This window comes from Siphateles boraxobius, unplaced genomic scaffold (assembly GCF_051911475.1).
Source record: "Siphateles boraxobius isolate OS27281-9 unplaced genomic scaffold, OSU_SipBor_1 6, whole genome shotgun sequence".
Classification (NCBI taxonomy): Eukaryota; Metazoa; Chordata; class Actinopteri; order Cypriniformes; family Leuciscidae; genus Siphateles; species Siphateles boraxobius.
The window spans coordinates 24,466,398-24,492,251 of record NW_027509186.1 but is presented as its reverse complement, the minus strand read 5'-3'; the positions used below and the strand labels follow the sequence as shown (position 1 = coordinate 24,492,251).

The following is a 25,854-nucleotide window of genomic DNA, read 5'->3' as shown; positions in this document are numbered from 1 at the left end:
AAAAAAACATTTTTTATTTGGTCCGGACCAAAGCAAGTGAACTATCGGACTTTCCTGGTGTGAATACACCCTTAGTCATTTTGAGAGGAAATGGCAGATAACCATTTCTGCTTGGCCGATTTACAGAAGTGGAAGATTCTTCTTGTGGCAGAATGAAGTCAACAGCATTGTCACTGGATAGTGCACATAGTGAATTTAAGTAAATATAATGTATAGGTGTAAATATGTCATGTGTTGCTGTTTATCTGAGGTTGTATTTATCTCATTTTAAGACCTGCCTAGGACCAGATGGTTTTTTATTATGTCCTGATATGTAAAACCATAGAATTCAATAGGGTGTCCTTTCTTTTTCACATGACAATTTTTAGTTGTCATTACTTCCGTCTGCTAAGTAAACATTGTATTAAATAATCCTTTTAATGTGCTGATTGTCAATTAAGGAACCTTTTTATAGGCAGAGTTTGCGAATGGTTAAATGTGGAAACAGCCAAACATCGTCTCATTTCTTTCAAGTCACTGCACAATTTCGCATTTTAGTTTAAAACTGACCAAAACCAACACATTTCAAGAAACTCAACAGTATGTTTCTTTCATGCACTACTGTCTTGAACAAAGACAGCAAACTGGTTCTAACCAGGACAGAGAGAGAAATGAATGGCCCAGATGCACAACAAGAAGAGGACAAGCACACCAGAGCCTCAAGTATAGTCTCAGCTGGCAGCTTCATTTAACAGTTCACACTAAACACTAGCTTCAGACCTTTAGGCAGAGTTTCAAAGAAAGAGTCACATTTGATCTGGCAAATAAGCAGAAAAGGGCTTTAGAACAGGATAAAGAACATAGAGATAACACATGGCAAACAATTACTACAGATGGCTGAATCTAAGATTGAGATGTTGAGGTGTTGTGGAAATTGTTTGATTGGAATTCAATCAAACTCATGGGAAGTGCTACAGTGGCTATAGTGATATAGCCTACAGTACCGGTCAAAAGTTTGTAAACATTACTATTTTTAATGTTTTTGGAAGTCTCTTATGCTCATCAATGCTGTATTTATTTGATCAAAAATTCATACAAATCATTAATATTGTAACATATTATTACAATTTAAAATAATGGTTTTCTATTTTAAATTTACTTTAAAATATAATTAATTTCTGTGATTAAAAGCAGAATTTTCATCAGCCATTACTCCTCATGGACTCCTTATTTGGAAACAGTTGTGCTGCTTAATATTTTTTTGGAAACCTATTGATAAATAGAAAGAAACACAGAAGTTATTCCAATTTATAGCTGAATTTATTTATTCATAAAATTCATATTTACTTAATGTATAATTAATTTTAGAAATTAAAGTATATATTTTAGTAATGACTACAATTTCACATGTGCTATTTTGCATTAATTAAAATAAGTAAAGTAATTTGTAACATTACTTTTATGTTACATGTAAATTATATTATCAAAAAATCACTGTAAACAAAAAATCCTTGGTGAATAAAAATATCACGCACATTAGCATTATATCGGCTATCGGACACCTCGATCTCAAGATATCAGTATAGATTTTGGTATCAGCCACAGAAAATCCCATATCAGTCGACCACTACTACATTATGCTTGTGATATTCCTGGTGGACTAAGCCAAAAGAGAAACAGGAATCCTAATGAGGTCTATCTGCAGATAAAACCCGCCAGATGTTCTTGTTTTGCATCTGGGAATGGGGAATAGGGATTTAACTGAGACACCTATCCCAGGAAAAACGCTTGGTGTGTGAATCTGGCTAAGTCCTGTTTTGGCATGACATGAATCAAGATGCGCACAAGCTTCTGGTGATGTGAGAGAGAAAGACATGTTTGGAGAGGCGCTGCAGCCAGTCGGCCAGTGGGAGGAGCTACTGTTCCACCCTGAGCTGGCCGACTCATCCCGCCTGTCTCTGAGGAGCAGAGATGGTGAGTAAACAAACCCTGTTCCTTCACATAGCACAAAGGTTTGTGCATAGATGTTTGTTTGCCAGCGCAAACACATACACACGTTGTACACACAAATGCATTCAGAGCCTTTATGTCCCAAAGGCACTCAGAAATGTCCAGAAACACGCATCACAAACATGGCTGGCAGCATATCGACTGACGGGGCAGAAGTGAACACCTGCAGTGGATGTGCAGCTATATGTGCCTTGTGTTAAGGGAGATTAATCAGTATAGGTCTTTGTCTTACAGTAGATGGAGGATTGTGCTGTGTGCATGCATGCAAGTCTCGAGTACCTCATATGGAGACAGCAGGGGTTTGGAGAAAGCCGTTCCCCAGTCGATGGAGAGGCGAGGACAAGCGATCTGCACCCACCTATGCATATATATATATAGAGAGAGGGGTAGTTAAACAGAGTAGTCAAAATTAAAATTTTTGCAAACTATTTTACTTGTGTTATGTGATTATTTCAGAGTGCGTACAAAATGCAGGGCTTTTCATTCAACAACAACCAAAACTTGTCTTGGCAGGGTGAGCAAATACAGAGTGACACAGTGGGTTTGTTATAAAGAATGAAATATAAAGTGTCCTTGGGGAATTTTGTTATAACTGAAAGGGGGTGTGGTCTCCTCACTGATCGGTCGAAGACAGTGTTCAAAAATAACATCAGAAGTCATTTTGGAGATGAAAACATAAGTGTAAATATATATGCACTGATGAATTGATCACAATAAGACCAGGAACGTGTTTAAGAAAGCAAATACATTTATGATTTCATGTTCACTGTAATCTGCATATTGTAACCATTATTTATGAATATGCAAAAATAAACTAGTTTATAAAAAAACATATAGATAATCTAGATTATGAGACCAATTGATAACAAATAAATGTAATATTTCGAAATGAAATCAAAAGTGGTATTTTAGTATAGTATTTTTTTATGGTAATTGATCTTTTTATTTTATTTTTATTTCTACAGAATTAATTTATTATTAAAGTTTTAGTATATCTATTTGAGTTAGTAGTTGGAGAACTAAATATATAGTAAAGTTCAACTTTAATTTTAATCACTGAAAACAAATGTTAAAGGGATAGTTCACCCAAAAATGAAAATTCTGTCAGTACTCGCCCTCATGTTGTTCCAACCCCGTAAGACCTTCGTTCATCTTCGGAACACGAATTAAGATATTTCTGATGAAATCTGAGAGCTGGATCACTCCTCCATACTCCTCCATAGGCTTCTTGAGGGATTGAAACTTGCCGGCCTCGAAAAGTAATTAAAGACATCGTTAAAAAAGTCCAAGTGACTACTTTGGCTCAATCTTAAGTTTATCAAGCGACGAGAATACTTTTTGTGCGCAAAAAAAGAATAAAACAATAACGACTTTATTTCAACTATTCATTTCCTTCTCTCTGGGCCTCGAGTCAGTTAACTTGCAATAGTGCAATAGCGGAAGCTTCTGTTGTTGTACGTCACACACATCACACACATGACCAGCGTCGGCCAATACTGAGCCTACGTGTTACGTAGCTCTACGCAATCAAGTTAACTGACAAGAGGCCAACAGAGAAGGAAATTAATAGTTAAAATAAAGTTGTTGTTTTTGTTTGTTTTTGCGCACAAAAAGTATTCTCGTCGCTTGATAAACTTAAGATTGAGCCAAAGTAGTCACTTGGACTATTTTAACGATGTTTTTAATGACTTTTCGGGGCCTATAAGTTCAATCCCTCAAGAAGCCTATGGAGGAGTATGGAGGAGTGATCCAGCTCTCAGATTTCATCAAAAATATCTTAATTCGTGTTCCGAAGATGAACGAAGGTCTTACGGGGTTGAAACAACATGAGGTTGAGTAAATACTGACAGAATTTTTATTTTTGGGTGAAGTATCCCTTTAAGTTTTTAAACATCATCAAATTGCCTCATACTATGTAAGATACATGTGGAGGAAAAGCAAGAAACACACACACTTGGGCAAGCAGAGCACAGCTCAGCTCGCAAGGAGAATGTGAATGTGAATATGAACTGCATTGATGTGCAGTGCTGATGCTCTCTTCTGTAAATATGAGAGTAAATCTGCACTCCCCTAAAGCTTCCCTGCAAAGCATTATTATTTAGACAAGCATGGAGTCAAATAAAATAAAGAAAGAGTGGGGAGAGGAGGAAAAAAAAGGGAAAGAGGGTTGAGGTGAGAAAGAGACAGCGATAAGAAAGGTTAGGTGAGCAAAAACAACAGCACTGCAATGCCCTAGTCTCCACGGAGCTACCCTACATAGCAGCCAGACTGGGCAGCAGAGAGAGAGAGAGAAGAAGAGAGATACAGAGAGAGAGAGAGAGAGAGGGAGAGAGAGAGAGAGAAGGAAGGAAGGACAGAAACGAATAACAGTGACATTAGAGGTAAGGGAGGGCTCAGAGAGTCACATGAGGAACAGTATGAGTGATCGTTGGCAGGCAAATCGAAAGAGTGACTAAAGAAAGTGTATTTGTCTTTAGAATGTGTGTTATGAATACAGAAGCACTGGAGCAGGAATTGTGGGTATTCGGATGCCTAATGTAAGAGAACATTCCCTGGACTCTGCACACCTGCAGCTAAACTCCACACTTGGGAAACTGACAAGACCACATATACATGTACTACAAAGTAAGCTTTAACAAAGGATGCACTCTTGCATTAAAAAATAGAAATAAATCTCATACAGGTATATAAATATATGTATTTAAATATCATAATATAAATATTAACATATTTTATAATTATATTTATTTGTGTGTGTTTGTTACTGTCTTCAACAAATTCTTTCATTAGCAGCAGGTTTGCTGTCGAGTCACTATAAAGAGGTTGTGACATTATAAAATATGACTGATGCATGAGCAAAGACAAAGACTTAAACAAATAAAATACACCAAGAAGCGCAGAAGGAATCAAGGAAGAGCTGTGAGTGAACTACCTCTAAGGTGTAATTGCTTGTGGTTGGATCGACCAAAACATCTTAATACCAGGTGTAAACACATCTAAACAAATGGCAGGACTGACTGTAGCTTCACTTCGAACACTTATAATTGGGTTAAAAATGTTTTAATGAGTAATAGATCCATAATGCAAATCATGTCGCTGGTTTGAATCTTGTTAGTGAATCCACAGATATTTGCAACTGCCACTGGTTCTCATGACCCCTCTAATCTCAGCCTTGAGCGTGACTCTTAATCCTTAGTTGCTCCAGGGGTTGCATCATGGTATGCCCGTTGCCAAATGATCCACACACCCCCAAAGGTAAGTAAATGAATGACAGTACATTATTGAAACCCTTTCCTTGAAGATTAAGATTAAGCGATAGGCACAAGTTTGTTTTAGTTAAACAGACTCAAGCAACAGCTGCCTTATTTGACTACTGTGTGAGGGAATTTGGTTAGACTCACAGTGTCAGACATTTGATCGGTATAAAGTCTGCCCCATATTGTTAACTCTGGCCAAAAATCACCCACAGGAAGGGGCTGTACAAGACCAAGTTTCATCACAGTTTTTGACATCATGTTTGGCAGTTGACAGTTGCAAGCATAAGAAGGCTAGCCTAGAAATCTAGACGCACCCTAGCGGCAGCATAAAATTATTTTGCAGCAAAGTGTGGTCTAGCAACTCTCCGTTGGCATTCAAGCTGGAAAAACCAAACTCTGGTCAGGCCAATCACATTGTGTATAGAGTTGGTGGGCGGGCTTAACATAATGACGGCAGAGTTGTGAAGGTTCCCCCGCGTGATTTCCATAGGTGATTTGAATTCCCTGCTACTTGAAAACAAAGAAGATGCTGCTGGCGAACAGTGGTCTTTCGAATCGGCTTTGGCCGCGACTCTGGATGATTTGGAGTTAAGAGAACGTCACTTAAGTCATTCTTAAAGGAGGAAGCTGTGTTCGCAGTTTTGACGACCGTATACGGCAAAAGTTTAATATATCAACTAGCTCCGCTGGTGGAAAAACGCATGGGACTCACTCAGCCACAGCCGTTCGTTGCTCTGGTTTGTTGTAGCGCTGTCCTATGGTGTGCAGAGGGAATTTGAAAGACAACCGGTTATCCCGCCCCTCGGATTGGGGTATGCCAATTGGGAGTTCCCAGACCTAACATCTTGATGTAGGTCTGGCTGGCCAGGCTATAAGAAGGCCATCTGACACTAGACATTAGTCTTAGGCTACGTCCACACTAGTGAGTTTTCGTTTTAACATAGTGTAGTGTTACAAATGTATTAAATGTTTAAATTTATTAAATGTTCCAATACAATAGTATATAAACTGAGAAAGTTTATTAGTGTGAATTTTGTACCTAAGGTAAATGATGTCACAAACCTGCCTGTTCCTGTCTGTCCTGATCTCTCTATTGTAAGTTAAACTGATCAGAGCACTGAGACTATCACCTTTTGTCTTTATGCACTGCCTGGCCATTAAGCTCTATGATAATGTCAAGGTATGGGTGATACAATCAGGCTAATTGGATTACCATCTATACATGACATTGTTATGCTGCTGAGATCAGGGCTGGGGAATTTCCAGTAAGGTCCCTAAACCTGTATACCTCATTTACATGCTTGGTTTCAGATTGTCCCCCATCTATATGTAAATCCCTCCCCCTTGAAAATATATAAACACTGTGTTTTAGCTATTGAGTCAGACTTGGATGATGACTACAGGATTGCAACAGCAAAGTCCTCAATAAAGAGTAACTTCTGCTTTCAAAGATATCCCATGACCATCATGCACACCAGGCATGAGCGTTCCATGTAGGGCTTGCACCGCTTGATGAGATTTGTTGCAGATTGCTCTAATAATAACTTGCCTCTTGCATATGTAGGCAGCTGCAGTATTATAAAATGAAGAGTTTAACTCCACAATGGCTGCTAAAAAGGACAACAAAGTCAGCAAAGCTTGCAGTTCCATCTCCATGTTATTGTTTACACGGTCTTCGAGGCTGATTTGTTATTGCTGTAATGGTCATATGATAGGGGCTTGACAATTCAGGGAAGGATACGCAATGACCCAGAATAACCAGTCACGGAGTGAATTTGGGCAGCCACACCTTTGTTTTTAAAAGTCCACGTTTTGGTCTGTATATACACTGAAATGCAACCCCGGAGCTTTCAAATTAAAACGGGGTCTGCAGCGTTTCCAAAAGTCTTTCAAGGGTCACAAACTCCATAGAAGTGTTGATGCCAGGTGTAACCATAGCAACAAAAACGCACTTGTGTAAATGTAGCCTTAGCTACCGGATGCATTTGTGTGGCAACACCAAGGGGTCAAAGTTTGGCTGATTAGCACGACCCTGTTAACTCCTGCTGGACTTAATAATATGTACTAAAAAAATTTTTTTTTCATTGACAACAAATCAAAACACACTATGGATTCTGACAGAACACAATTTACTTCATAATTCATTATAATAGCGGGAGAGTTTGTCAAGACCTTTTCTGAAATTTGAAAACAGATGGATGGATAGATGTATGGATGGATAGACGGATGGGGTGTTGCTAGTTGTTGCTGGTGTTAGCTAATGTAAGTGGTTGCAGGGGTGTTGCTAGGGCAATTTTAGGTTGATCTGAAAGGTTGCAAAATTGTTCTGGGTGGTTGGTGAGTGGGTCGCTATCCTAGGGAGTGCTACAGGGGCTCTCAAAAAGTGTCAAATGAATTTATATACAGTATTCTTTTAATTAACAGCTTCTTGGTTAACACTATAATATCCAGTCAGGAGTTGTGTTTATTTTTACAGAAATCCCAAGCAAATATCATACAAAACACAAAGCAGCAGAAAGCAAAGGAAGAGAGCTGAAGGCAACGGGAGTCTTTCTTAGAAGTATAGTTCAAGACAGACAGAGAAATAGAGACAGAAATAAAGAATGGATGGTAAATGCAAATATCAACTTAGTATCTGTATCAGAATCAGATTTCAAATATGCAGGAGGGTTGAGGCTGCATCGGGAACCTCAGCACGCCACCAAATTCAATTTACAGGCTTTTCAGAGCCAGCATCTGTCCCCTCGCCTGAGACAGCCCTCGCTGCAGGGAGCCATACGGGCAGAGACACACTCCTCCGTCTGGCCGCATCAAGCCCATTCTCCAAATCCACTTCAGCTCCGTGGATGAGAGGAGAGGTCAAAGACTTGTAATGATGCCTGTTTTGCTTCCTCTGAAATGGCCCTATCAGCATGTGAAGGCAGATCTGATGAGGGCACATTCCTGCTGATCCCCTAACTGTCGCCTGAAGGTGGGGGGGGGGTGAGACTTCACATCAAAGAGTCTAATTGGAGGAGGAAGAGGAACGGGAGGTCTGCGATGACTGCAGGGGGGTTTTCCTCATGCTGGTGGGAGAAGAAGCCCTAGCCACCTCTCCTCGCTCGGAGTGGAAATAATGGATTTTAATTAGCCACTCGACCTGCAGCATACAATAGCACAATTAACCTTTCCGATCCACAGGGAAATAGGCACCAGTGCCTCCAAACATCACTTAAAGCCGACAGAGATGTGTAATTACATTAGGCTTACAATAAAGGGCACATATATATGCCGGTGAACGCTGCAAGGAAACGTTTTCTGAAGTGTTTCTAAAGACAACCTCTGGCTTTGGTTTAGATGTGCGAGCAAGTAGACATGTAGCTAATAGTCTTGTTAAGCCTGGCATTTGACAGTGAGAAAAATAGCATTTTTTGAAATGGAACAGTTTATTGAATTCTTTCAAACGTGTTTTTTTTTCTGTTGAGTATTATATTTGAAACACGTTTAGGCTTTTAGGCACTTTTAGGCCCAAACTGAGAAAAAAATGCAATGCCGATAAAAATTTGGTGCAATGCCGATAATTAGCCATTGCAGCTTTTAATGTAATCAATGAGATCAGTTGACATGCATCAGTTGTCACTCTAAATCTCCCAATAATGTGTCAGCAAGATGATATTTAAATACTTTCTAAATACATAATTTATGTATTTTTGATTGTGGGGGTAAAACATATAATGAAATGTAATATCACAATGATTGAGAGATGAGATAAGCATTCATCAAAAGCCTGTTGCTGTTGTATCATATTTACAAATAATGTATAATCAAATAAACCTAAAAAGATTCAGTCCAGTAAATGTTCATCATAAAATATATTACTAACAAAACAAAAATATTCCCAATTTTACTAAACACTAGAACCAATTTTAGAATTATACGTAAAAAGGTCTTTTACTTGCTAATAAAAAATTATAAACTATTAATCTGACAACAGAAGGCATTTAGTAGATGGTGTACAAAGTTTTGATCATGTTGATAACTTAAAGGCAATAGAAATTCAAAATCCATTATGATTCAGTAGGCTTCAAAGGGTTATAACTTTCAATCAGTCGCTGTTAACTGTTAAACCTTGTCCTAACTAGCCATGATAAAGTGCGATATCTCAAATCTCTTCTATTATAATCAAAGTTTTTTTGCCCTAATCCTCAACAGCTAACAGCTAAAAATAGTGTAAAAGCTAATCCGTTGTAGTGTGCCGTCCAAAATACTACTCCCTTGGATCCTAAAAAGTAACTGTTTGTAAAATCTGAACCTGTCACACTACAACATTATTATTATATTTAGCTAATCAAAATGTTTTTCTTGTTAGCATTTTGCTAAGCTATCAGGATACTTTGTCAGCTAACTGCAAGCTGAAAAGGCAAAGTTTAGAAATGTTTAGGTTGAACATTTATAGCTTCAGTCACATAATGTGATATGTAATATAGCAGGGCTCTCAAGTCTCCCGCATTGGGCGTGAGACACACGCATTTCAACCCGTTCACACGCTCACACGCCACACCTTGTATTTCTCACGCTGAGGAGTAAGGGAACTTGTCCCGCTATACAATTAATGGACGAGACGCAGGCAAACGGAGGGAAGTTCTCTGCCGAGTTCATAGCATCTGTCTCGAGTTATACAGAGTTAAATGCTAGCTACCAGCCAATCAGAAATTAGAATTAGTTGTTTTCGGGTAAATTATGTGTTCCCGCTGCAAGCAAGTTCGTTACTAAACAACACGCGCACACGCGGAAAGAGCACGATCTGATGAATGCGGTTTGCGGACATCTTCATTTATTTTTATTGTTTTTAGCATTTTGATTTTACAATTCCTGGACGATATCTCTTGCCTGTGATCAAAAGACAGTGAGAGCTGATGTTGAGGAGTATAGCCAAATTCGTGCTAAATTATTTTTGATGCATTCAAAAACTCTCCAACTGCTTTTAAAGGGGTCATCGGATGCAAAATACACTTTTATATGGTATTTGCAAATAAATGTGTCTTTGCAGTGTGTGGACACAATCACCATGCAATGAAAAAAATCCATTCACTTTTTTTTAATCCTCAAAAAGCCAAAACGTTGTTGCTCATTATCATTTAAAGAGACATGCACCGAAACGGGTCACTGTGAACAGAGCTGTTTTTGAAGAGGTAAAAAGGGTGTTGTTTTACACAACCATTGAGAAATTTTAACCAAAGTATGTTACAAACTTTACATGAAGACCCAAAATAATCATACCAACTTGTGGAAAATGGGCATCCGATGACCCCTGTAAAGGTGACCGGTTTGGGTCTTGACATACATGCTCAGGGCAAGTTGTTATGACACAATGTTATGTACATTGAGCACTGATGTTCAGTTGGCTTGTTTGCGGTCAAATTTATTTTTATTTTTCAATAAATTTGTATTTTTTAAATATAACGGTTTATTTTATTTGGATGAATTTGTCTTTTTATCAGATTTAACAATTGTTATAATTTCCATTTGTGCTGGTCACTTATGAACAATAGGCAAAATTGAACTGCTAGCAAAAATTGAAGCGAATTTGGTTGGGTCGAGGGACCGCTGCTGCAAATATTTGGGTGGCTCCTCCTCTAAATCTCACTCTAAACTTTTGATAAAACTTGAGAGCCCTGATATAGTATAATTTTGATGAGGTATCGTGTCTGTGCTTGCGTGGAAACACGATTCTTTAGTGTGGGCTGGCTCACACAAGCTCTCACAGTTTCTGAGCTAAAATCCATGCTCACAGTGTGTTTTGAACCACTGGTAAGATCACAGATTTTATGTAGGTATCTTGCCCTGTCTGGAACGACCTCCCTGAATGTATATCTCTGCCCAGAGGTTGTCTACTCTCAAACAAAATGATGGATGTAAGATGCTGATCTGAATTGTGAGAGAGATAGAGCAAACAGGTCACTCTCCCAACATTTCTTTCTAGCATTCCCTTACAAAATGTAACCATGATTTTTTGGCGGAATGATTATCATTTCTATAACCAAAGTTTTACTACAAATACCATGGTTAATAACTATGGTTAATGTAGTAAAACCATGGTTTATTTTCGTAAGGGTTTCTATTGAGATACACCTTCAGGCCTTTGGGCCAATCCTGTTATGCAGAACATTTTCTGCTTTTCTGATACAGACTGATGCTGCCCCTTAAGTATATGCTGTGCCACATCATTCCTTTCAGCTAATAAAAGAAAAATATTGCAATTTTCTGGTGTTATTTTTTGATTGGGTGGGGCATTCTACAGCCCTTCAAACTTCTCAACACAGCCCACCTCAGACTGTTTTTAATCAAAAGACAAATCATAAAAAAACAACAACAGAGTAACACTATCTGTGACTAAATTCTGATTGGGTAAGACAGACGAGTGGGTGGGCTCAGCCCACCCCTGCCCATGCCAAGATCCCCACGAATAAATGTAGCTTAAAGGGATACTCCACCAGTTTTTCTTATTAAACTATGTTATTCCCTTAACTAAGACGAGTTGATACATACCTCTCTCGTCTCAGTGCGTGCACTATATCGCTCTGTATTGCCGCAAAACTATGTTAGCACTTAGCTTAGCCCATGCATTAAATATGGGCCAAGCAGAGAAGCGACCAAACACTTCCACGTTTTACCTATGTAAACACAGTTACTCGAGTAGTGTAACTTGACCTGGGCTGGTGACACAAAATAAACCGTTGCGCTTTTCTAAGCGTTTAAAATTGATGACTATATTGTATGGCGGAATACCATAACAAGTGCTTTTGAGCACTTCGACTTGGCGCAATAATATCTTCACTCGTGAAAAGTCCTCTTACCGGCTCCCGCTTCCTCTCGTTGTATTGACGGAAATGTCAGAGGGAGAGGAAGCGGGAGCCGGCAAGAGGACTTTTCACTAGTGAAGATATTATTGCGCCAAGTCGAAGTGCTCAAAAGCACTTGTTATGGTATTCCGCCATACAATATAGTCATCAATTTTAAACGCTTAGAAAAGCGCAACGGTTTATTTTGTGTCACCAGCCCAGGTCAAGTTACACTACTCGAGTAACTGTGTTTACATAGGGAAAACGTGGAAGTGTTTGGTCGCTTCTCTGCTTGGCCCATATTTAATGCATGGGCTAAGCTAAGTGCTAACATAGTTTTGCGGCAATACAGAGCGATATAGTGCACGCACTGAGACGAGAGAGGTATGTATCAACTCGTCTTAGTTAAGGGAATAACATAGTTTAATAAGAAAAACTGGTGGAGTATCCCTTTAAGAGACTTCTTTGAAAAACGTTTAAAAAACCTTCATGACCCCAAACTTTTAAATGGTAGTGTATGTCTTGTAACTCATGTCAAAAATATGAAATCTCTTTTTTTTATAAAAAAAAAGGAATCTCTATTTTTATCACTATCACAAGTAAAATATGTTCTCTATCAAAACTTAAATATAAAAAATGTAGGGTTTTCCTGAGGTATCAGTCTGTCTCAACATTCTATCCTGTAAAAATGTCAGTATTCAAAGTATACCATCAAAATCTCGTAAGACAATCCTAATGTAATGTCTTTATTAACAAGCTCTTTATTTCCATCCTGTCAGGCATCCTGCTAAATTTCTTGTCAATGTGTAAATAAGTGAATTAATACATTTTAAGTGTATCATCGTGTCAAGAGCACACTGTGTTTCTAAATATCTGGTCTACCATTTAATATACTTCCACATATTACAATACAGGCATAGTCATTTTTCAAAAGTTCAATATTTCAAAAGGCACTGCATAACAGGAATTACTCTCCTAGCAGACGTCAAACACTTCACACCAGCCAAAACATCCACAAATACCTCAGAGTATTAAAGTTGAATTATATTTTCAAGTGCTGTGGTCTGCTGGTTTAGCCTCCACATTTCCAGGCTCAACGGCACCACAAACGGCCTCCTCCACGCTAGAAAACCTCCGACTGCCTTGAATTAGGTATTACTGCTGCACAGTCTGACAACAATCATAGCTGTTGATTATTTCCCTTGATATTCTAATTGATGAATGGAATTGACATTAAAATTACTTTTTTTCCCATCTCATTGTAATCAACAAAGCTGTCTAGACACAGTCAACGCTTTGCTGATTATAATGGCGGCATTCTAGTTTTGTTGCATCATTCACTTTTTGTGTATATTGTGCTGTAAACATGCAGACTGAATGTAGTGAATTATTTACAAAAATATTTTGATGACGATTACTGCTTTGCTTCATAGCTTTTTGACTGTCTAGCATTCATTTTCGCGTGCCACCACAAACAGAAGTGAAAAACTCTTGTTAATTTTTACTTCTTGTCAGAGCGCACAGTGGGCATATGTGTGATTCATTAATTTGTCAATTAATTGTGCAGCCCTACCAGGCATCATATTTAGGTCCACTTCTGTCTGGTCTGGTAAATCAATGCTGGAGATTTCGATTAACCTTCTCATTACACAGTGATGACTGCTGGCAGACTGGAGCTTCATTCTTATCATCTTCAGGACGCCATATACATCATCAGTGGAGCATTAATCAACACTCACGTTACGTTCTGAAATGTCTTCCTCTGCTCAGATCCTCATGTTTCTGCCAAGATGACATCAATCCGCAGCAGTCATGGCACAAGTGACTGATATTAATGGAGGAAATGAGAGGAGGAGAGATAGAGGTGCAACTTTCCTCTGGTCATGGTTATGCTTCGATTACATATGGGGTGTCACTCATGTGGCGTGAGAGCGGCACGACTGATGGGGGTGGTTGATCTTTTCTCTTTCTAGGAGTTTTTTCACTCTTGTTTCCTTTTTAACAGTCTCAACGCCTTCCTCCACCACATCCTCATTCTCTCTCAGACCTTTCTGTCCCTCGTTCACCCACTCCTTCATTTTAGGGGGGCTATCTTGCCCCTCTCCAATTCCCAGAGGCAGTGGGTAGGCAGTGGGGGAGTGTGTACAATGCAGGGCTTCCTCGAAAAAAGAGTCAATATGGGCACGTTCCATGTTCAAACAATCAAAGTTTTACATCTACAAAAAAACAATGTCTAAATTTTTTTTAGAGTAAAGTGGTTCTGATTCCCTAAAGTTCGATTTGGCTTCCGTACAAATAAAAGCTAATAATTCAGTTTTGAAAACATTTATGGAGTCTTTATAATATCATGCCATCTATTTCTCACATACAAAATAAATGCTCCTCTATACATAAAAATGTATACTGTAGAATACAAATATACTGTTTTTATATTTTATGAATGGGATCCATTGCAAGGTGATCAGTATATTCCTTGGGATCAGTTTTATAAATAACATTTTTATAAATTTAATTAATTAAAAGATTTCTTCTGTGCAACACAAAAGAAGACATTCTGAAAAAGTTTATTTTTATTTTTATGTCTATTTAATAAATGTCAATGGCGTCCAATTCTGTTTTGGACCCCATTGACTTTCATTATACAGACAAAAAAAGTTCCACAGAAGAAAAAATAAAGGAATATTTTAATTAATTTTGTTATTTTATATTAGCAGTGTTAGATTATTATAATTTAATAAATTAAATGTATATATTAATGATTTATAAAAACGTATGTTTATTAAGATTGAATTCATTCCCACTACATTTTAAAACCTGCAAATGACAGTTTTAGAATTCTCTGATATTTTCCAGGTTTTCCATGACCATGGGTAACCTCTATCGCACTGGTCTGTGAAACATCAACAAAAATGACTTACAGCATTTTGTACATATACTGAAACAGAAGTCTCATTCAAAACTCCTTTGTTCCACAGAACTTCAATAATTTCATAGCCCACCACACACAGCAATAAGACATATGCCACAGAGGAGCTCCTCACTAACAAAACCTGTGACCCTGTCAGACATGTTTGTCAGTGAGATTTCTACTGGCCCTCGCCTTGTCCTCAGGATATGCTGAAACTCAGATGAATGTGCACCTTATGGAGCTTCTTCATCTGATGCACAGGAGCTAATGTTTAATTGTGTGAAATGGAGAGCGTGAGTGTGCATATAGATGGGGTAAGAGACTCACGTGTCCACATCTGCCAGGAGCTCCAGCTTGCCGGGGAAGATCTCAGACAGGAGCACACGCGTGAATGAACGGCCTAAAGACTCCAAACGAGACTCTAAGTGCTAGTGAGAAAGAGAGAGAGAGAGAGAGAGAGAGAGAGAGAGAGAGAACAGGAATGAGTGGCACAGTCAGTTACACAAGTGGCAATTAAAGCAAGACAGACTTTCCCAACATCAAAAATAATCATCTCCACCATCCTACCCAGAACCGATATCCACCCCCGCACTATACAGAGAGTCAACACAGACATCTCACGTGGATGTGCTGGAATGCCAAATGTTCATCTGGCACATCACCCTACACTGGACATTTACAATATCCATGACCACGTCCACCTACGTAGAGACAGTGTGAATGTGTTTGCTAAAAATCTTAAAGATGTTGCCCTTGGCCGAACCCCTTGCAGTCCCTCAAAGAGTCAGAGAGAATCTAACAACCCTCAACCAACGAGACGCTTCATCCCAGCATCAGCACACAGCGTCTTCCCGCCGCATCCATCTGAGCCCTGGAGACTCCATCGCCCTGCCCCGATGTACCAACACCCTGAACTCCAAAAGCCCATGCTTCTGGCCTCCACACCCACATCCCATACACGAACATCACCGTCAGCATCAGCAACGCCAAGACCTGATGCCACCATACCAGCAGAAGAAACAGCCAGGACCCAAAGAAGCCCTGGCGATGGGTAACAACACCTCGACAGCGCAGAAGTCATCAGCCCCACAGCCAAACGTCCACAGACCTGAGCAGGAGCAGCTGAGCTACGCTGCAGCCCTAAGAGGCCCAAACGACACCCACAGCACCAGTCTGAGAGAGATCAAGGAAATGCTCAACTAAATCTGCACACGGCTGATGGACTAGTCGTGAGTAAAAGACTCCAAAAAAAAAAAAAAACATTTAAATTCTAACAATAATACAAATAGGTAAATGTATGTATGTTTACATAGTGCACATAGATTTTTGAACGAATTCAAGTTGAGTTGGTTCTATTCTAGAGGAATGTTAAAATTGTTTATTGACCGCATGAAAAAAGTCAGATTGGATTCTTACCAAATTTTAGAACATCAGATCATATCTTCACCCTACAAACCCTGATTGATAAATACATCAGCCAAAAAAAACAAAAGTATTCGCTTGCTTTGTAGATTTCCAGAAGGCCTTTGATTCGATTTGGCATGAAGGCCTTCTTTTAAACTTCTAGAATCAGGTATCGGGGCAAAACATACAAAAAACAATGTACTCAAACAATCAATGTGCTATTAAAATTGGCAATAAACAAACTGAGTTCTTCACTCAAGAGCGGGGTGTGAGACAGGGCTGCCCACTATCACCGACAATCTTCAATATTTACATTAATGAATTGGTTAAACTCCTAGAAGAATCAGCAGCTCCTGGCCTCACACTACATGACTCCACTATAAAGTTTCTGCTGTATGCAGATGATCTGGTCCTGCTGTCTCCAACAGAAGAGGGTCTACAGCAGAACCTCAACACCCTGTATCAGTTCTGTCAGACCTGGGCCCTGACCATTAACCCGACTAAAACAAAAGTACTAACGTTTCAGAAAAGACTCAGATGTCAGGGAAAGAACCACAATTTCAACCTTGGTATGACCAAAATTGATCATACCACAAGTTACACATACCTCGGGCTTAAAATAAGTGCAACTGGAAACCTAAATTTGGCCCTGAATGAACTGAAAGAGACAACAAGAAGGGCCTTCTATACCATCAAAAAATCTATCCAAATTGAAATACCAATCAGAATATGGCTCAAAATATTCCAATCAGTCATAGAGCCAATTGCATTATATGGCAGTGAAGTTTGTGGTCCTCTCCTAAATCACGAATTTGTCAAATAGGACAAAAATCCAATTGAAACCCTGCATGCTGAGTTCTGTAAGAGTATCCTAAGAGTACAGAGGAACACACTGAACAATGCATGCAGGGCAGAATTAGGCCAATACCCTCTATTAATACTCGTTGAGAAACACGCCATCACATTTTGGAAACATCTAAAGCAGAGTGACCCCAACTTTTATCATTTTAAAGCTCTTAAAAACAATGAAATGGACACTGAGAAGAGCCCCCTCCTTCAGCTGGTCCTGAGGCTCCACAAACAGACTAACACGACTAACAATAATCTGCCTCAGGACACTGACACCATCATCCACACAATCCGGCCCAACCACATTATAAAAGCACAACAAGAGGACCGAAACATTGGACTGAAACGAAAAAGTTTGAAAACAAAGCAAACTTGAATGTTATTTGGCCCTAAATAGAAACTACACAACCGCAGAATACCTGAGTACAGTGAAAGACTGTAAATTAAGAAGAAGGATGACGGGGTACAGACTGAGCAATCACACTCTGACTGTAGAGACGGGCAGACACAGATAGAACTGGCTGCCCAGAGAGAGACGTATCTGCCCGTACTGTGACCAGGGACAAGTAGAGACAGAGCAACACTTTCTCACCAGCTGCCCCAACTATGAGGACATTAGGGGGACTTTTTAAACAAAATTTGAAATACTTTGCGCTAACTTCATTAAATTAAACAACAAAACACAATTTAAACATCTATTAGGTGAAAAAAGAGATTGTATCATACTAGCAGCCAGATGCATTGATGCTTGTCACAAAAAGAGAGAGTCGACGACTAATCAGTGATGCGCTCACACACAAACACACTCGTACACACTAACACGAAAACACTTACACACTGAATTCTAAATTCTTTACATTTTGAAATATTCATAAACTGTTATTTTTTTAATTTGTACAATTAATTTAATTTGTACATTTAGATTTAAGTATGTTATAATATTTTACTATTTTGATGTCTTTATAATTATTCTATGTATTCCAAGCTTTGCCAATATTGTATGATGTACAGTCATGCCAATAAAGCAATTTTGAGAGAGAGAGAGAGAGAGAGAGAGAGAGAGAGAGAGAGAGAGAGAGAGAGAGAGAGAGAGAGAGAGAGAGAGAGAGAGAGAGAGAGAGAGAGAGGTTGAATACTGATTGTTACACATATTTACATAAAAACAACACAATTTTATGGACAGAGCTCAAGGTCAGCGAGAACAGCCCACATCAAACATTGGAGGAGGAAAGAGACGGCGAATCATTACAACCAAGTATTGCCAAGTTTACTGAAAAACAAGAAAACCACTTCCTATCACCTAATGAGAAATCTGCACAGGACCGCTGATGCTGAACGTGTGTAAACGGCTTGTGTAAACCCTTTAGTAAGCACCATCAGTTCTTTGTTGCTAACATCAATAGCCAGTTTAGCTTGAATTTTTTCCATTAATAATGTGGGGCCTTGTTTTGCTGCCTTGATTTATTAGTGATTGATTTATACTTATTTATTTGGTCCGCGCAAAGACCTGAACTCCACTGAACACATTTAAGATGAATCGGAATTAGAAATGCACATTATACTGGTATATCATATTAGTTATCAACCATTTTATTTATTTATATAGGATTGTATATTTAACATTTCATGCTCACTTCTATTTTTACATTTAAATCATCTAACACTTGCTTAAAGTTTATCTTTAGAACACTTATAATTAACACCATTAAATGTAATCTCAAAATGAATATTTATTTTTAATACTGTACTGAATTATAACTTTGTGATATCTAAATTCACTTGAAGAGTTTAAAACAATGTATTTTAAATTTATTTAGACAAAATAGTAATAGAATTTTATCAGTAATAACTAAAATTTTAATTATCAAGCGTAACGTTAGTTCTGGCAGGTCACGTTAGTCAAGCTCGCATCAGCTGACTCTCAGCTGATCCACGTCTACCTATAGGAATACGACGCCTATCACTGTATACATATATAAGCTCCTTCAGTATTATCAGCAACTATCGTGTTTCTCAGGAGCTAATTAGCCTCCTCCATTCCCAGCTCCTCTCGCCCAGTCAGGATTTGGCATTCTGATTCCCCTTGAATCAGAATAAATTCTCGAATTATGTAGTACTTTAAAATCTTTAATTAATAATATCTGCATACATTCATGTTGGTTCTGTTCTGTTTACCCTAATTGCTGCTCTCCCTGCTCTTATACATGCCAGGCTACATGGATGCGCAGCGACACGGAACCATACCGCCAATCCTAACTGTATGCTAATTGTTAATCGTATTTGACGATAGTGGTCCTGACAGAAATCAATATATTATCAGTATCAGACAGAATTCTAATATTGATGCATCTCGAAATTGAGTGTATTATGAGAGTTTTCTGCCTCTCCTAGTCATTAAAAAATAAACATTTATGACATTTCAAAGACAGTAGGACACTTTGAGGTGATTTATCATTGTACATTTATCATAGCTCATATCATCTCATCATGATCCAGCTCAATTTTAGCCTACGCCTGTACAGAGCACTGCTGTCCTGTTTAAAAGATCAGTCTTATCGGACTCTCTGCTAAAAATGATATTGAGATGATTGACTGTCTTGCAGTTTGTCACGCAAAGACATTTTCCCATGTCAGTTCAATTCCTACTTTGGCGTCACTAAGATAATGTCACAGCTGAACTAAAGACTGGGGCGAGATGGAGCACTCATAAGAAAAAGAGATGAATGGGATAAAATGTTAATGCTTAATTTGGCATATATAGAAAGCCAATGAAAATTTTCACCAAAATTAGAATAATCATATATATATTTTTTGTCATGGCAAAACTGAAAATATACAGTATGAAATATAACTATTCATTTTGATAAATCCAATATCAAAATATTATAAAAAACTAGTATCAAATTACCTAAAGTAGCCCCAATATATAGTGATTTTCTATATAATATTCTTATTTTTCTCAGCTATATAATTAAGGTAAAATAGAATGCAGCATTTGAGTGTTTTTCATATATGCACGTTTTTGACAGCCTTTCATTGCCAGTTTGAAGCCAAAGGTCTAAAGTCTAAAAAAAAGTGTCAAAAGTCTAAGCGTGAAAAAAGTCACAAGAATATAATAAAATTTATTCCGTGTGAATAATTTACACTTTCACCGATGTCTTATGGTATAATTTTACCTGCATTGTAAGTCTATGAGTTCATAGGACAACTTGTTTCTAAATGGTGTAAATTACTGATAAGTACAAAGAGTGGCAAAAAAAGTAAACACTTCACCTCTAATTTTAGAAAAACAGAAGTCATAGGAGGTCTAAAATACAATATTAATACAATCTGAGTGTATATATAAAGACATTCTAATACACCTTTCATTTGTTCATTAACCATCAATGCTAATTATTCATTCCCCAGAGATAGGCAGAAGGAACATGAATAATAACACAATTCTTGCCTCCTTCAGGATAAAGTGATGCATTACCAGACTCTCCCCACACACTTTGAAGTGTGAAACCCAGTGGACCACAGATATTACCAGCAAAAACCTCCAGACATCAGTGAGGAGGCATTCAGGTGAACGGGCGGCTTCAAAGCACAACCAGGAAAAAATAAATAAAAAAAAGGAAGGGAGGGAGGGGAAGTAGACTTCCCCCTCCTCTTCTCAAAAACATTTTATAAAATTACTTCAAAGTTAATCTAGTATGTTTTATATGACAAATACAGAATATGCAGGGATGTGTTACATAAACCCAGAGACATTTCTTGGATAAATTCACTTGAAGCACAATTATAGGTTTACTTGCATTTAATTATTTCAATTTAGCATCGTTTAAGCAGTGTGTACAACTCTGTCAGAACAGACCTACGGCTTATTTTAGGTTAAGACTCCCCAGTTGAGAACCACTGATCTAAAAGGCACTCCAACAGGAAAAAGGCATGAGCGTCAGGATTTAAAAAAAACCAAAAAACATTTGATTAGAGCTTCAGACATCGCCGCCAGAATCACCATCCACTATCTGTTTGTCTAGGTGTGGAATTCATCTCACTCGTCTTCTCTATGCATACCAATTAAAAAAGGATGAGACAAGAAAGGGAGAAAAAGCTGCCAAAACAAAGCGAAATACAAATACATACAAATGAACAGATGAAAAGAGGCAGAGAACAAAGAGAGGAGGATTTGAAGGAGAAGAAGAGGAGGAAGAAGAGAGGGAGGCGACCTGCCCCTCCCAAAACAATCGATTAATGCCCCTGGTGAACTCTCCTCTCGGCCAAATGCCACAGGCTATGTATGCGTTTCTTTCAGCGCAGGTGTAAGATTGAACTGAGCAAGGAAGATAGACATTTTTACACTAACGGAAAACATATTGTATGACAGAAGGGTAGCAGATGGTCTTACCTCCAAAATTTTGGGGTTTCCCTGTCTGCCAAGGGTGCCTAGGATGAGGCCCCATCTCTGGGCAGAGCGAGCTCTCTCTATCGCTTGCAGTCTGGTGGCCCGCATTGCCTCATGGTCATAATACTCTCGAGAAAACACTTTACTGTATGGGTCATACCTGCAGATATGGAGGACACCACATTATTTACAAACAAAAAAAGAAAAAAAAAGAAAAAAGAAAAACTAGATTCTTAAATTTTCTGAAGAATGTTTCAAAACTTTCCACCATGAGAGTTGTATGTTGCTAGGTAGTTGGTATGACATTTTGGCCTTGGATTCTTCATTCAATGTAAGTCTATGGGATTTATTTCCCATTTTATCGTCCGCCAGGTGAACGAGCAATAAAAAAAAATAAAAAAAATAAATACAATATTAAGTTAACTGTAACTTAAGCTAAATGTAAAGTTCAGCTAAATGTTCCATTATCCTTCCACATTAAAAAATATTCATTCAAATTAAACTTTAACATAAAACAATTTGATTCAACATCAATAACAATTATATCATTGTAAAAATTGTATTATATATTATATTTTTGTTTCCCAGCTGAGACTATATTGTGGGGTCATTCCGTGTCAAATCAACACAATTTCGGGAAACTTCCCAGGCTCAAATATTTTATTTTGGTAATATTTTTTCTGAAGAAAGACAAATAAAATAGTGATGAAACTCAAAATATTAAATGTCACAGAAGTATATTTACTGAGTAATACACTATTTTGTAGAGGGGTGTCAAAATGACCTGAGATTTGGAGCCAACTTACAGGGGGTAAAAATGACTTGATGGCAGCATCATGATTTTATTTTCACACAGAGATTGGTCTGTTAGTTAAATATGTTGACTTCAGCAGTCTTTGTTTCATTATATGCCAACGGTGAAAGTTATAAAATTGGAAAAAAATACTACTAAAAATACTACTACTTTTTTGCCCCAAGTTTGCATGTCTGTAACTCAAGAATCATTAAAGATACCTTAACATCCTTTTAGATTGATAGGTATGTTATATACAATTGTTTTGATAAGAGGGAAACGAGATACATTTCTTTTTCCAACATTATTTATTCTTCAGACATTCCCTCTAAATGCAATAAGTATGGCCTGTGTGCCATGTTGAACCACATTTGGTTTTTGACCATTGAAAATGGGTAAAATACAATAAATTGAACATGGAGACGCATTGAGATCCCAATATCTATGGGAATGAACCATATAGGGCCTTGACAATGAAGATTCCAAAAGAAAAGTTTATTAAGAATTAGAATCAATTATCTATTAAGGATATTAAGATATCTTTAATACTTTTAGAGTTGCAGGCATGACAACTTTGGAAAAATAATATTTATGGCACTCAGACTGGTATGGTCAATGCAATTGTGCTGATAGAAAAAAACAAGATACAGTACATTTCTAGTTTCAAAATTATTTGTTGTTCAGACATTCCTATTTAAAAGTAAAAAAAATCAACTGTATGCAAAGCATTTGGTTTTTGACCACTGAAAATGTGAACAATTGACCAATTTACTCATTGAGCTGCATTAAGATCTTTATGTCTCTGGGAATTAACCATACAGGGCCTTTAAAACGAAGATACCAAAAGAAAAGTTTATTAAGAACCATAATCTAAAAGGATATTACGGTATGTTTAATAATTCTTGAGTGACAGACATGTAAACTTGGGGCAAAAAAACAAAATGAACTTTTCCCCATTACTATTTTTCCCATTTCCCACTAAAATACCTACCAATCTCTGTGTAGGAAAAAATAAAACAATCATCCTGCCATCTTTTTAAAGTCATTTTTACCCCCTGTAAGTTGGCTCCAAATCTCAGGTGAAAATTGTCCTTTTGACAAAATAGGGTATTACTCAGTAAATATATATCCATGACAATTTTATATTTTGGCTGTCTTCTTCATTTATGTATTTCTTTCACCAGACCAAATTATTTGGTTCAATTATTTGAACCAAAATTATTAGCTGGAGACCTCTGGTTGAGTTGACACAGAATGACCCTTGTGCAGTTTTGAGAAAATAAATAATAATGAATCATAATAATAATAATATATAAATAAATAAAAATGGCCAAAGGAAGGAGTTGTCCTCTGCATCCAAGGAGTATATTATCAAAATGGCTGAATTGGGTCAATTAACTTATTTATTTCTTCTTTGCTGGATTTGTAGATCAAAGCCTTAAGACAATAAGCTGTAGTCATGACGCTTGCTTTAGCAAAACAATAAAAATAAATATTTTTATATAATAAAATAAATAAAAATAAAAAACAATAAAAAAACAATTGCACATTGGTTTACCTGTAGGCAGGTATCTCTGGGTTGGAAATCATGATGGATTCCAAATGAAACCTTCCATCCCCAAGATAGCTATAGACAGAAACACAACTCTATCAGAGAGAAAGTTTGAGTGGGCAGAAAGAATAAAACTCTGCTAACTCCATTCTCCCTCTGCGATTTGTCTAGGAAAATATAAAGGCCAATGGGTCTCGGCCTAGAGGACTCCAGAGCAGCACCCTTCTAACATTCAGCAAGCATTCAGGGCAAGACCTACTCACTTCGAAGTCACGGCAACATTAACCAGCCGGAGAGCGAGTCATAGACACGGAGGATGATGGGCGACAATCCAGAAACTCCACAAATAAACCTGTGTGATATGATTAGGTCATGATGCGGAGAGCACACAAACACAACTCAACACACTAATTATCCTCGGCTGTGCTGAAGTGAGAGGACCTGCCATAGAAAATGGGAGTATAGATTAACCTGGGAAACATGATGAATGCCTTGGGGAACGCAGTCACAATTAGAAAGGCTAATTAAGACACGTTTATAAAACCCTATGGAACATACTGTGGGTGGGATCCCCCTGGGCCCACTGGAGCAAAGGCTAAACCTGCCATACTTCACTCTCACACACACACAGTGACAGAAAAACACTCTTAAGCGTTCATTCTCCTTGTCCCTCAAACATAAAAATCCTGTTTTACTGCCACACTGTCTTGAACCTGCTAAGGAAAGTGGATTCAGACAGAATGCACTGATATATTATAAGTTATCCGCTGATATTGAATTTTCTTTATTTACTTATTGTTAGAGATGGTATATCTAGAAGTTTTTCCATTTAGATGATCTTTGCCATTATCTGACACTCAAAGAAGTTATTTTTCAAAAACACTAATTGTTTATCGACACTGTTAAATTCAAAAAGATTGACTTTTTTAAGACAAACAAGAACAGCATTTAAGTTTTTTAGTGGTTAACAGCATTAAAATCATAATAAATATTGTCTTTCTGTATCGACCTGAATTTGAATATGTATGCATCCCTATTTTCATAATATCTTAGCATTACACAACACATAATCAAAAACAGTGGTTTCCAACCTTGTTGAACCCTAATACAATATTTGAAAGCTATAATATATTTCTGCTGTACTGATAAAGCTGCTTTTTTCATACTTATTTACAGAAATTAGGAGTGGCAATATATTGAGATGACGAAATAAATAACTAAATTCCATAATTCCAGGCACTTCAAGGACTGAATGTTACATCTCGCCGCAACAGCTAGAAGCTGTCTACACTGGACGCGACAAAGTGACCATTGCAAATCCATTTATTCTTTGTATCAGAAGTAGCGCAATTACTTTAAGCACGTCAGAAATAGGCATTAGTTTACTGTTGGGAATTTGACGTCAGTTTACTGTTGGGAATTTGTCGTGCCGCATCCAGTATAGACACAGCATTACTGCATTACTGATCGTAACGCGTCTGGTGTAGACACGGTGGAAAGTGTCAATTTTGATCTTTTTAGATTGTTTTAAATCTTGATTTGTCTTATTTAAAAAAAAAAAATTGTTAGCCATTTTGCAGCTCATTTGGATGTGTGCTGAGGCCCCCTAGTGGGTCCTGAATCTGACCCCCTGGCTAAGAACCACAAGTTCAAGTGAGCTTATTATACGGAATATTTCATTACTACAAAGCTCATTTCTATGTAGCATTGGAATTATATGTTGATTCCTTCTATCAGTTGCCATTTTAATTCTGTCCCCCCACCATGGAAACAAATATGTGATATCGCAGTGAAATATATATCCATGTCACCTTCAAAAACTGATGCCTTCCTATGTCCTTATACTGTACTACTTGCAAAGGCAGCATTTTTTAGCTGTTGGACACAGTCATTC

At 37.8% G+C, this 25,854-nt stretch overlaps 1 protein-coding gene across 2 annotated transcripts in view; it reads right to left on the bottom strand.

The window, feature by feature from the left end:
- The window catches only part of dph1 (diphthamide biosynthesis 1), a 119,552-nt gene that overhangs the window by 8,309 nt on the left and 85,389 nt on the right, over positions 1 to 25,854 (bottom strand). For both annotated transcript variants that reach the window (XM_077208316.1, XM_077208315.1), the window contains exons 7-10: positions 23,967 to 24,035; positions 21,619 to 21,775; positions 15,303 to 15,403; positions 2,269 to 2,347 (exon numbers count right to left, since the gene is read on the bottom strand). In XM_077208316.1, the coding sequence (XP_077064431.1) occupies positions 2,269 to 2,347; positions 15,303 to 15,403; positions 21,619 to 21,775; positions 23,967 to 24,035 (406 nt within the window). The remainder of the gene's footprint in view (positions 1 to 2,268; positions 2,348 to 15,302; positions 15,404 to 21,618; positions 21,776 to 23,966; positions 24,036 to 25,854) is intronic.